Source organism: Struthio camelus, chromosome 18 (assembly GCF_040807025.1).
Source record: "Struthio camelus isolate bStrCam1 chromosome 18, bStrCam1.hap1, whole genome shotgun sequence".
Taxonomy (NCBI): domain Eukaryota; kingdom Metazoa; phylum Chordata; class Aves; order Struthioniformes; family Struthionidae; genus Struthio; species Struthio camelus.
The window spans coordinates 10,260,749-10,273,837 of NC_090959.1; the positions used below are offsets into that span (position 1 = coordinate 10,260,749).

Genomic DNA, 13,089 nt, shown 5'->3' on the forward strand with positions numbered 1-13,089 from the left:
TGTAAACTGCTGAGGATATCGACTCTATATTTGCTGTAATCAATCCTTGCTTGAAGTTGTCCCAAGCTGCAATGATTACCAAAAAAATGAGCTTTTGAAGTAACAAACTTTCCTTCTGAAACTAAACTGTACAAGAAATGGTAGGCTGTCACCACTTCCCCTCCCACCCCAACAACACTGCTAGATTCTAATGTATGTGGCAGCTGATATAGATAAGCTGTGTTGTCTGCAAGTTTTGCAGCAAGAAGAACTGACTGCATCCCAGCATGGAACTGCTAGAAATGCTACAGAAAAGGTTTGGTCATTTGACCACCACAATCCCTCCAAGGAGCAAATTTTCAGTCCACTCACTCTATAGAATGAACTATTTCTGGAACCAAAGCAATCTAAGATTTTTACACTAACTGAAGTCAGTGTTCATTTTTTTTAAGTAGCAATTTGAAAACTTAGAAGCATTTGTTTGGGGGTAAACGTAAAAAAAAAAAAAAAAATCTTGTTAATACCAGCTCAGTATTCTAGCCATTACTCAGCTTCAGATGTAATTTTATTTCTGATTTCTTTCAATTTATGCTGCATTACGGCATCTAGGAGTGGCAAGCATCCAGCATTTCATTTCACTAGGCAAGTTTCTAGATGACCTGTTGTGCTCCAGAAGTTGGAGAGTCGTCATTTTGTTCCTCTTTGAGAAATGTCAAATTAATGAAATCCTTACAGAAAAATTTACCAGATTTGACTTACAGTTTGTGCAGTAGAAGACATTTCCAATGAGATGGGGATTTAACTCAAGTGACAGCCTGGTTCTGTCTTCTCAGAGATCCTGTTTTTTACTCTTCCAGCACTTGAGATTTCACCAGTGCTGGGAGTGAAAAAGATGGAGATTCCGGTCTACTTAGTCTAGGTTCCAAACTACCCCACTTTGGAAACCTGTATTCTGTCACTATAGCATGTGTATACAGTGGAGTGCAACTAAAACAGACACAAACAACAAATGAAAATCTTCTGGTACCCACATCTGGCTTTGTAGACAATGCGATTTAGCTGCTCATATTCCACTACTAAAATACTGTGATTTCAATTTCAGCCTCTTGATGTACAGTGTCTCTTAATTCACAGCAAATCCTGTCCATTTTCTCAAAGGCTTGCCGTCCCTTTTCACCTATGGAGGAAGAGAAACATATCCCATGCTGAGGAAAAGATGTCCGTTGGAAACACCTTGAGAAAAGTAACACTTTAGAAATGCTTTTCCTGTTGTGGCTTCATTCAGAGCTGAAAAGAACTTTCAGGAGTGACGAAAGCCTTCTCTAATAAAGGAATAGTCTTCCAAAAACAAGTAGAAGCTACCATGGAAAAATCAGGTCTGGTGTAAATGCTTCCTTTTAAGTCTCCAACATGTCTAGTTATTTGGAGTGTCACATTTGGAAAACTTGTTTTGTAACACATGAGAATCTGAGTGTATTTTTGTGAAGTAAGTCTGGATATACAGAACTAAGCCTGAATCTAGGATGAACAGAATAGGACAATTAATAGCTATCATCTCTTAGATAACCGGACACACTCTCTAGCTGCTATGCGTTTCAGATATTTAGTCTAGGTATTTCCCCTTTCCCTTCTCTACATGATGGTAGCAAGATTAGAACACTGACATTTCATTAGCAGTTCGACACCACTGCAGGTGTGCTGAATTCAGCAGAAGTAATGAACCAGTATAAGACCTTTTTATATCCGTACTCATTACCCCTCCAGTATTCACAACAGAGCAGTTTGGAGGAGAATAGGAACATCAACATTAGAAGCAACTAGTCAGTTTCTGGGTGGCTGCTGATGACATTACCAGGCACAGAGTCTACTGGTGTTACGATACATCATAAAAGATCCTTAAGTCTGTTTGGCTAATCTAGTAGAGCCAAAAGAGGCTTTATTATGACCTGCCAGGGTCAAATGTCATTTTACCAAGATCTAGGAAGGGATAATTGGTGATGCTAGTACTCCATTAATAAGTACTCCAGCAGCACTGTCAGCACTTTCAGTACCCATCTGCCATCCCTTTAAACAGTTCAGTGGTTCTTAAAGCACTTTATCCTACAGTAATCTCCTCGGTCTAGTTCTGCGAACTTTAAAGGGAGCCTTTGCTTATTATATGTGGTATGACGTTTATCTTAATGGTATTAAAGAGTTGCTCCTAAGGCATTTCCACAGTCGGAGATATGTTCAGACTGATCACCACACAGGTAGATCTTCAGGCCTATTTTGGTTTTGCAATATTACATACAACTCTTTCCGTTTTTAAGTTATACAAAACACTTACCGAAGGACAGTGTTGCTTCCCTGGCTGCATTTCGAACTTCCTCTGTTTCAGATTGGCACAGATGGGCAACCTCCTCAATACTTTCTACACCCTGTTTGAGAAGAGAAAAAATAGCAAAGGTAGCTTTTTAGCAGGCATTTTGATTAATATTTTCAGCAAAGTGAGCAGCTACTAACGTTACTGTGCTCTTTCTTTACTCCTTTAGCACATCAGATCGCGGTTAGTTATTTTTCTGAGCATAAGCTTCTCTCTGCCACTTTCTGTCCTGTTTCAGGGCATGAAAAAGTGTTAAAGTTCTAGGGCACAGTTCACTGCTGCAGTGCTGTTGCATTAGCGTAACACACAATAAAGAATCAGGACTTTAACTGAAAGAGTTAATGCAAGTTTTGCAAGGGTAGCTGCTACTTTGGAAGTCTGACCTTATTTGAGAGTAAGACTCAGCGGCTTTTGGGGCCTATCTTGTGACTGCATGGTTGTAGAAACTGTACTGACAATCATCTCTTGTGTGTAAACTAAATTATTACAGATTTGTGGGCTGCTGGAAGACTTTAAATCCACTCTGACAGTTTCTTAAAATAGCAAAGCAAATATTGCTTTTATTTTGTGACTATAATCATCTATTGTTAAAGTAACATGAACTGATTTAGCTTTAGATTTCTATAGTTACAGTGACTGTCTTAATAACTGATTCCATTGCTCTTTTTAATTTTTTTTTTTTTTACATGCTAGATGTCCCCCAGTCAGAGAGTGTCTGTTGTCCTTCTAAGAATGTACCTTTCTAAGACTGTATTGTGCATATCGTATCAAACCTAAGACTGCAAACACTGTGAATGCAGTTTCCTATGCCTGCTGCCTTTTGAATAATAGCAGTAATTGTCTGGAACTCTAGACATCAAAAAAATTCATTAATTCCAAATATAATGAAGTTGAAAACATAATTTCAACAGCCTAAAACACATAGATACACTCTTGCATCCAACAATTTTGGACAGACATGCACAAAAAGTAAATAGAGGTTTAAATGCTTACTCTGAGGTTTTTGAGGGCCAAACACGCAGCTTGCTGAAGTCTTGCATCACAGTCAGCTAGAACATCAGTGTAAAAAAGCAGAGCCTTTAAAGGGGAAAATTAAAAAAAAAAAAAAAGGCTTTTGTAAGTTCAAATGTAATCAATCAAATTCAGATTGCCAATATTAGCCCCGTTTTACTTATCAACACTGTTTTACCTATTTGAATTAAGAACGTAAATGAATCACTTCAGCACTCTTATGCTTTAGTTTCTAGTTAATAGATTACTGAAGTGCATAAACGACAAAAGTGCTATTGTAGGAGAGAACAAGATGTACGCATTTCAGCATCATATGAGAAAGGCTAGTGAGAAGTAGTTTTACCTTTTCCCTAAAGTTCTTGTTTGCTGCTGCACGAGAGAGGCATGAAGTGGCTGCTTTGCTGACGCGGTGGTTGTCGTCTAGCTGTAGAATCCCAAGTAGCCGTAAAGTCTGTGGTAGAGGTTGGAGCTTGTTCAGTCGCTTTCCTTTCAGTTTCTTAAGGGTCTTCAGCCGTCCCGGGCACTGTAGCTCCTCAATTAGCATTACTGCAAGTGAAAGGACTCAGCTTCACTTACCAACATATGAAGGCGTTCCTAAGAGGAGACAAACTGCCCTCTAGTTTTGTCTCCTTCAGCTTCATGCAGTTAGTCACATGGATAATAAGCAAGCCTGGCACAGCAGGAAGCAAATCAAGATGACTGCCCCTTTGACCAGCCTGTCTTGTTTCCCTTTTGTTGTTTCATTTCCTCCTGGGCTGAGACTGTCCAACAAATGGAGTAGTGACTATATTTCACAATTTTTTTTCACAAGATGCAGCACAGCCCTGGTCCTTTTAGGACCTGGGTGCATTAAGTGCAACATACACTGCGAGAGAACTCCTGCACACTCGGACTGAAGGACAATTTGACTAGTCCTAAAATGAGGGGAAAAAAAAAAATCAAGCAAAATATTTCTTTAAACATCTCTCAAACATCGAGTTGTATGGTCGAAAAGAAAAGCCTACATCTTTTCAAAAATAAGAAGTCAGGCACTGGACTGACCATTTGAACTTGAAGAATATTCCAGCTCTTTTTCACTGACTAGTAATGCACAAGTTCTCATTCCCCTACCAGATAAGCTATCTGTATCAAAATAAGACTAAAAGTACAGCCACTATCAGGACTCTTTTTAAAATAATTCTTTTCTGAAACAGGCTAAATTTTGAAGTCCCTTCGTATGTTGGGCTAAGTTTCAGCAGACACTGACTGCCTCTTAGCAAATGTGTATTAGTTACCTGGAATTTTAATGCTATTTTCTGTGGCTCATTACAGCTGCTATGGTCACACAAAGCTACAGACCATTTACACAGTCCTTGAATATAGCTGTAGATTGTTGCCAGCTTAGTTTCTTCTCTAACTTCAGCATGTTATAGAACCCCCTTTCTTATGGCACTTGAGGTAAACCCTTCCTTCACACTTGTTTCATTTCTACCTAGTTAGATGTGGGAACCAGGTGCATCTTTCCTGTTCTAATTAAAAATTGCATAGGCATAAGGGAAATTAAAATGGAAACAAATTGGCAATGCTATGATAGGCTGCTCTCTGCTCCAAAAGTATTTCTTGAGTAGTAGCCAGCTGCTGGCCTTGTCAGTTCAAGTGAAGGAGCCAAGTACCTGCCATTACCTTCTTTAGCAAGTTTTCCCAAGTGTTTCTCCAGGCTGGTAATACGGCGCTTCTCCAGGTAGCTACAAAATTGGAATAAAGTAACTGGTTCTGTTTGGAGGTATGGAGAGCGGAGCAACCCATCACAGGTGACAATCTGCTCTAGCAATCTCTGCAATACTGAAGGTAACACAGAAAAGAACAAATGAGAAAAGGAAAGACTGATTAGGCCCAAGATGCCTTAAGATAAGTACTGAAAAGTTTTAGTTTATTTTTAAAACGCCCAAAGACAGCCTTTAGCCTTGCAGTATGATAAAACTCAAGTGGTCCTATGTTCAGGAAATGGACTGGTACCTGCTTCTAATTGACCAGGGTATTTTTCCTTCACTTTAAGCGTCAGTATGTACTTCAGTGCATGACGGAACTTTTGTACTGAAGCAAACAAGATGCTGCCAGGCTCTGCAATGTCACTCCAGATTTTCAGACAATGCTTCTTCTTTTTACTTTTCTGAATAACTGAAAAATTAAGTTTTAAGAAGTCAGTGAGCTCCAGTGGATTTTGGATTTTACATAAGACATTAGGTACAAAATGGCATATCTAGAGATGTGTCAGCATAAGTTGTATTTGCATTATACCTCTGGCTTTGTTCAAAGCTGGAGATTTCCTGCCAGTATTTTAACGTCTTGCAAGCACTGATTTCAGCAAGCTAGGGTTGAGGTCCTAAACTGTCATAATGAGATCTGAGTAAGATGCCTGGCAGAGCTCTACTGCCCCTCAACTCATTACTCATTTTTCCTCTGGCATCTGAGTCGAGTTTCAGAAGCACTTTCTCTTAACTTTAACTGTTTCCAATTCTACCAGCAAGAGCTGTGCCATTGCCAAGCATTTTGGAGATCCTGCCTTATGTGGCATCAGGAGTGCAGAACTCTGAACCCCAGTGAATAGGCTGAGGCATGCCTCCTTCCATCAAAGACTTAAAGAACACTTGAAGGAATACTCTGTGGTTTCTTGCTATCGTTTAAATCCTATCCTTTCTTGCTCGTACCTGTAGAGAAGTTGAACTTCTATTCTGCATTTCAGACTCCTACACTTTCCTCATCGGATTATTGCAAAGAGCCTTCTAGCCTTGCTCTGGGGGACAATTCATTCTCAGGTCTTTCAGCATAAAAGTTATGTCAGCAAGTGCTTCCAACTAGGATTTGCATTCCTGCCACTATATGTTACCAAGATGAGAACAAATAACTTCAAAGTCTCCCATGGTGCCTTTATGATTTTTGTGATAACCAACAATCAGTGGAAAAAGGTAGTAGGGAAAGGGCTGAGATGGGAGAGGGTGCACCTCAAACTCTTCTTGCAAACATATACAGAAGTTGAGCTGTTAGCTCACTAAGTAAAAGCATAAATATAAAAGAGGCTATTAAGGCTATTTTGCCGTTCTTTGACCACAAACTCCCATTATCTGTAACATCCTTGTTTCTAAAACACACTGTTCCAGCTGTTATTTCTTTGAACAAAACTTCTTGATACCTTTTCCTTCTTTGCAGTAAAAAAAAGAAAAAAAAAAGCCCTGTTTTTTTTTCTAACAGCTTACAATTTTTCATGTAAGATCTGGTTTAACAACATGAATATTTGCTAAGGAATTTAGAATGAAACCCTGATATGTTTGGGGTTGCACAAGCAGTGTTACCTGGACCTCTCACAACCTCTGGCATGCCTTGGCATAATACAGTTACTCACTCTCTTCAGCAGACACATCCAAGACATCCGCCAGGACTTGTGTCTGCTGTAATACTTCTTCCAAAAGGCTCTCCTGGACAATCTGGGCTATGTTTGGTGACCTCAGTTTCTGAAATACAACATGCTCTTCTCAGTAGCTGAAGCAAAGGCAGTTATCAAGCTCAAGAGGACAATGGCTTTGTTTCTTAGAATCTAGCTTCTAGAATCAGGGGTGAAGACACCAGCTTCTCTAAAAAGGCCTCTTTTCCCATCACATCGCGGACAGGTCACTTCTCAGTGCAAAGCTGCTCAGCATAACAGATAAGTAAAACACATTCTACGGTATAGGCTGTCCCTGCATTGGGAATTCTTCTCTGCACCTATCCTTTGGCAACTGTATAGCAGACCAATACTAATAGTTTTGTGGTCCTCTGCTGCCCATCCTCATCAGAGGTAATACTGTATTCAAACAATGTATGTGCTCGAGCATTATAACTGAAATGAATGGGGACATGATGTCTCAAAGGGAGATCTATACAGTCCTTACATTTCCTGCATACTACCAGTTTCGTTCTAGTGGTAGTAGTTTTTCACTCATAGAATCAACATCATTATCAATACACAACCCACCCGAAATCTGTCCTACTTCATTTGCAGTCTGCTCACCATTCCTTTGGATACAGAGTTATTATTTATTGCTTCAGCTAAACCAAGAGGCCAAAAGAGAGCAGCAGAACTTTTTTCCCCAGCATTTCTATGATGTGTGTATACACTGCATTGTTCAGACCTAATTTCTATTCTGAGTCTTTCAACTTTTGTAGGAGAACCAGCTACATCTTTACCATTTGTCCATAATTAAAATCAACAATTACAACCTGCCCTGGAAACCCACAGGCTATTCCTTACCTGCAAAAGGGATTTGCACAGCTTCAGATGAGTTATCAAAAGCGTGTCTAAGCTGTCATCACCAGTAGTTACATCTCTTGTTTCTGTTTTCATGTCACAGCTCAGGGACGGCAACGTGTTGTCATTGTATGTGCTGTTTAGAGCAGAAAAAAGGAGTTGAAATGTTACCTCAGCACAGTGATGCAGAAAAAATCTCAAGAGAAAGAAAAAAGATTCTATTTAAAATTCCTAGATACATTTAGCCTCTAAAATCCTATATTTTCACTACATAAGCCTCAAGACACTCACTCTCATTAATAGCCTTCAACCAAGTTGCAAAGGCACAAACCAGACACCTAACAGATAACAGCATTTTTAATTATAACACTTCCTTAAAAATTTCATTAAAAACATTTTGTATTTCAGAGTATTAGCAAAAAATTGGTCTTTCTCCTGGATATCCATACCATTAGCAGCCCTGCACAATCGTTACTTAGCTGAGTGAAGTGTATCAGTAAGTGTTTCTGGGATCAGCCTTCCTTACCCCTTTCCCTTGCCCCCCTTTAATGAAGGGCTGCAGATACGTACCTGATACTGGCTGTTCTTATGCTTCCAAATAATGAAAGCTCATCAGCACTGCAGTCAGTATTCAAAAAGTCAAAACTTTCCATCACTGTCTCCACCATTAAACTTTCCATAGATGAATGTTTGGGAGGAAGTGTCTTTAGCTGTTTTTAGAAAGGGAGAAAAAACTATTGTTATTTGCATGGATCAAGTCATTTTGCAAGAGTTCTTTGATGATTTTCAAGTTGCTCTTAACAACAAATCAGTTTGCTTCTCTCATTTTATTCTTAACACACCAGGAAGGTTAGCTCTTTGTACATCACTGATCCCAATGTAATGCTGCTAATTAATTTCATAATATACTTTCATACCTAATCCATCTAATCAATCTTTCTTTGGATTTCCATACCTGTTAGTGTTGGTGTGAAAGCTGATTTTCCCTGCATTCCCTGCAATTGGTACAATTTTCATTCATTCCCTGCTTCAGATCTGGAAGCAGCAATTTGAGGGGTCTGTGGCATACCAGCACAGTATCGAAGAACCTTCCACTTAAAAACCAGTACTGAATTTCACAGGGCCACCAGCACTCACCCCCTTGAAAAGGCTGCTGATCTGCAGTACTTGTGGGGTTTTTTTCCCTCTACTTTTTAAAAGTGTTTGTGTTGGAATAGGATGTCAGTGCAGCATTTAATAACAATTTTATTCCAGAAATCAGCTGAAGTCTTACAGTTGCTTATCTTCCAAGCCTGCAGGCTGGCCCCATGTACGTACTACAAGGCTATGGGATTTGCAGTATAATCTACTGTTTTCAGAAAGCTCTTCTCCTGGATCTTTCCTCTAAAGGAAGAAATACTTTCAGCATTATACAGTTAAGTCTTTCTGACAAGTCAGTCCTTCAACTGCCTGCAGCACAGCACAGGTGACCCTGCAGAAACATTACATTTGGTGAGCTGATGCAGTCATCTCAAGGTATATTAAATCTGAAAAAATTAGAGAAGTATCTACTTGCGTGTCACGTTAATTAAAAGCAACACATAATGCAGAGGTTCTGACATACAGTTCAGATCCTGCTTAGCCCAGTCTATTTCCCACTTTGACTAGATTCAGCTTGTTAATCTCTTTTTCTGGATCATTAACCTGTGCACAGTATTTGAAGGCTGTCCCCGAGAGATGCTCTGCAACATACTGCTACTCTATTGTTAGTTCCTGAGGCTGCCTTTTCTGAGTAGCGCCTGACCTCTGGTGGCCAAACTTACTTTTGGGGAAGATGCAGTTGATGCATTCTGATGTCAAAATTCACAAAGGGGTCACGAAGCTTTTACAATATTTAGGAGTAACAGTGCAAACTGCACCATCTCCCAAGAGTAAAATACTACCATACCTTTAATTTATCCCTCAGAGATGAAACCTGGTATTCCAGTTTCTCCAGTTGGGCTTGTCTCATATTATGCAATTTCAGCAAATTTAATACTTCTTGGAGAATCTTATCAATTGACTTTGCACATCTCTCTAGTTTTAAGTCATTTTCAGCGTTCAAGCTTTTCTGGCTGATGTTTTCTTGCTCTGTCATACGGTGATTTCTGGTCTGGCTGATAGAATCTCTACTGCCTTTGCCACGAATCAGAAAACTAGGTGGGGTATTTGGAAATGCATCCACACACGGAGTCTTCTTCAGGATATCTAAAGTTGTGTGATTTGGAAGAGGACATTGTCGTTCTTCTGCACCAGGCTCCTGAATGGCAAGGACCAATGGCAAGGTCCTCTGGCTTAGAGCTGGAGGTGTAATTCTGGATTCTGTCCCTTTCTGATCCTCAGAGCTGAATGAGTCCGCCTCACTTGTCTCTGCAGCGCTGTGAGGTTTGCTTCTTGAATGCACACCAAAATCACAGGCAGCCAAGTAGCTCAGTATGCTGGGAGGCTGAGCTTCATCTTTTACATCCCCTCGGTTCTGTCTTTGTTGCAAAACAGACTGCAGCAAACAGATTCATAAGTGAGCATACATATGACTGATAAGCACCAGATACCACCAAAGATAGAGAACCATTGTTTCCTGTTCTTGGAAACATACACACCCGAAGCGATCAGAAACATGGGGCTCCTCTGCACAAGGTAACCAAGCCAGCACCAACTGGACAGAAGAAACTGTCGAAACAAAGTACTAAGAGCCTAAAGGATGAACGGAGTGGAGCAGCAGTAGTTATGCATGAGAGCTTTTATGTGAAAGTTACCCTGACAGCTATAAAGCTGTTTCTGGAAAAAAAGGAAACTTGCGAAGCAGTTTTCATGTCTCATCAGCTCAGAACAGCATGTGAACGTAGTGGTTAGGGGAAACATTCATTTTTTTAAGAGTCCAGCATTCCCTGTATGTGTAATAGCCCTGTTTCCAGAAGGATATATATTCTGCTGAAGTGGTGAGACAACACCAACCCTGGCTTAGAGCTGATATTACAGGAACATATACGTGAAGTTATCGGTCTTTGAGACACGGCAGAATTAACAGGATCACATAAAATACACATTAGATTAAAACCCTCTTGAATGCATGGGGAGGAAGACAGATTTTTCAGCTCATTTGGGCTACAGTTGCCAAAAAAGTGGGACTGAGGTAGAGGAAGGGAGGAGTCACATGGTACCCTTATGACACCATTCTACTCCATGCCTGCTGAGACTGCTTGGTTCTTAGTTTGATTCCTGCTGTAGACTACTTGAGCACGTGCCCACAGCTCTACCCTTCTGGCTGCCAAGAATATTTAGCAGGGATTTTTTCCTTTTTCAAAATCCAAAATGGAACTCAAAATAATAAGGATTAAAAGAAGAAATAATGAATTCCCCAGATAAGCTACAATGGCCCTGGAACGCTAGGTGTTTTTACATTTCTATGTGTATTCTTTAATAGCCTGATCTAAGCCAGATACTTAGTCCTAAGGTCTGTGCTTTGCATTTTGTTTTCTTCAACATACTCACCAGGTAATATTTCTCTCTGAAGCTGGGAGTATTCGGTGGGGTCCAGTTGTATAAAGAGCTTTTCCTGCTACCCACAGAAAATTTGGCAGTGGTTCCAGGTGACAAAAACAGGTTGTCCGTGTCAAAGGGGCTGTAGTAGGAGACACAAAGACCTAAGTGTCAGTGAGACCAGAAAGCACAGAGACATCTACCAAAAGGAATGGCTGTTAGGAGTTGAATTGTGAGATTTAGTAAACTTTTAGAAGGAAGAAAAAGAAAGATGCCTCTCTGACCCATTTCCTTGATTTCACCAGCAGAGAAAGAGGTAGACAAAAAGATCTTATGTTTTACACAGAATTCTCCACATCCTTTAGACAGAGACCTGTGCCACAATCTCTGGAAGAAAAGTCCAACACGCTAAAGGTCTGAGGAGAGCTCTCAGTCTTTTTGCAGCATCCTGCACAGGTACCAGTGTTGGCAAGTACAATATAGGTTGCTTGTTTATGGCCACTGGACACATACCATCCCAGCTAGGAAGGAGATATAAAACATATAATTGCAATTTTCCTTTATTACTTCTCCCCCTAAAAAGCACACACTACCTGGAAAAGCCTCTATAAACCTTCTTAATCCTAAAAATATTTAAAAGTAATTGCTTTTGGTTGGCAGAAGGAGCTTGTATAATGATATATGGCAAGTGATGTGCTTCATAAAGTCATGGACAAGCCCACAGTTCTAGCCCCAGAGGATACTGGCTATGCTCTAAGAGAGGTTGACAAGCCCTACTCTAAAAGGTTTCCCAATTACCTACCACATCACAGTTGTTGCTTTCCCAACTCCTTTGCAGTCTAAGGAGACTTGGATGAACTCCCAAAACACACCTCAGGGGAGGGAAAACATTGAAAGCTCAATAGAGTAAAGTTGTTTTCACTGAGTTTTACTTTTGTTCCCTACTGATATGTCTTTTGGTGCCAAAGGAAAGTTTATTTTTTTCCAGTTAAGCACTGACAATTTGGAAAAAGCTAACAGGCTATTAAAAAACACACACACACACACACACACACACACACAGAGTAATCTCACAGGTAACAATTTAAATAAAAAGACCCAACAAGTAGTATGAAGTCAGCTGCATTTAGTTATACAACCACTGGAAGGTCTGAAAAGATCCAAATGATAACAAGGACTAATTGATGACAGAGAGATAAACTTTTGCTCTTGAGTAAAAGCAGAGTTCCACTTCTCTATACCTTTTCATGTTCCACACAGAGACAGTTCTCAGCAGCATCCCACAGTGGAATACACCAATGTCATCCTCAGCGTGGAGGTAACACTCTGTGAGCTTGCCCAGTGCAGGTTAATTGGCTAAATTAACCAGTGTCACCCAGCTGGGATTCATCAAACAGGCCAGTTCTATGGAGTCACATTAACAACCATCTGCACTGTCTCACTATGCAGAAAATAAATCGCGTTTCTGACAGTAAGAGCCTTTTAGCCAAAGCCTGCTATGTTTACTGATGGAAGGAAATTACTTCCATCCATAGTGTTTCTTAGGAAGAGACACAGCAATCCATTCCTCAAATTTTTCATTTTTAGCTTTTAATATAGCAATGCAGTAATGCAAAATTACACTTTGGACGAGAGTGACAGGAACAACAAACTAAATTCACTCTGCCTCTGACTACTACAACTACTAGAATCCTCTAGCAAGATAGCTCTTCTGCTGCCCTGTCAACAAGCATGCGCTCGCTGTTACTGCAAGGCAGCATAACGAGCAGAGAGAGCGAAGAGGAGGGTGAAGGGACACCGGAAAGAATGAAGCCCCCTCTAAAGCATCTATCATCTCTTGCCTGTAAGCTCTTTGCACCATGCTGGGACAGATCTAAGGGGCCATCTTCCCCAGCATCTCGACATTGACAGAGCCCAGTAGCGGATATTCAAGGGAAAAAACATAGGAAATATGTTTAAGAAGTAGGCCCTCCCCAGA

The 13,089-nt window shown here is 40.3% G+C and overlaps 1 protein-coding gene across 16 annotated transcripts in view; it reads right to left on the bottom strand.

Moving 5' to 3' along the window:
• Positions 1–837: 837 nt before the first annotated feature.
• Positions 838–13,089, bottom strand: part of RIPOR3 (RIPOR family member 3) — a 53,959-nt gene continuing 41,707 nt past the window's right edge. For all 16 annotated transcript variants that reach the window (XM_068912469.1, XM_068912463.1, XM_068912472.1 and 13 more), the window contains 11 exons: positions 11,124–11,253; positions 9,541–10,128; positions 8,184–8,323; positions 7,617–7,749; positions 6,732–6,840; positions 5,348–5,509; positions 5,015–5,173; positions 3,696–3,898; positions 3,335–3,418; positions 2,306–2,396; positions 838–1,156 (listed from right to left, as the gene is read on the bottom strand). In XM_068912469.1, the coding sequence (XP_068768570.1) occupies positions 1,056–1,156; positions 2,306–2,396; positions 3,335–3,418; positions 3,696–3,898; positions 5,015–5,173; positions 5,348–5,509; positions 6,732–6,840; positions 7,617–7,749; positions 8,184–8,323; positions 9,541–10,128; positions 11,124–11,253 (1,900 nt within the window). In that variant the 3' untranslated portion in view covers positions 838–1,055. The remainder of the gene's footprint in view (positions 1,157–2,305; positions 2,397–3,334; positions 3,419–3,695; positions 3,899–5,014; positions 5,174–5,347; positions 5,510–6,731; positions 6,841–7,616; positions 7,750–8,183; positions 8,324–9,540; positions 10,129–11,123; positions 11,254–13,089) is intronic.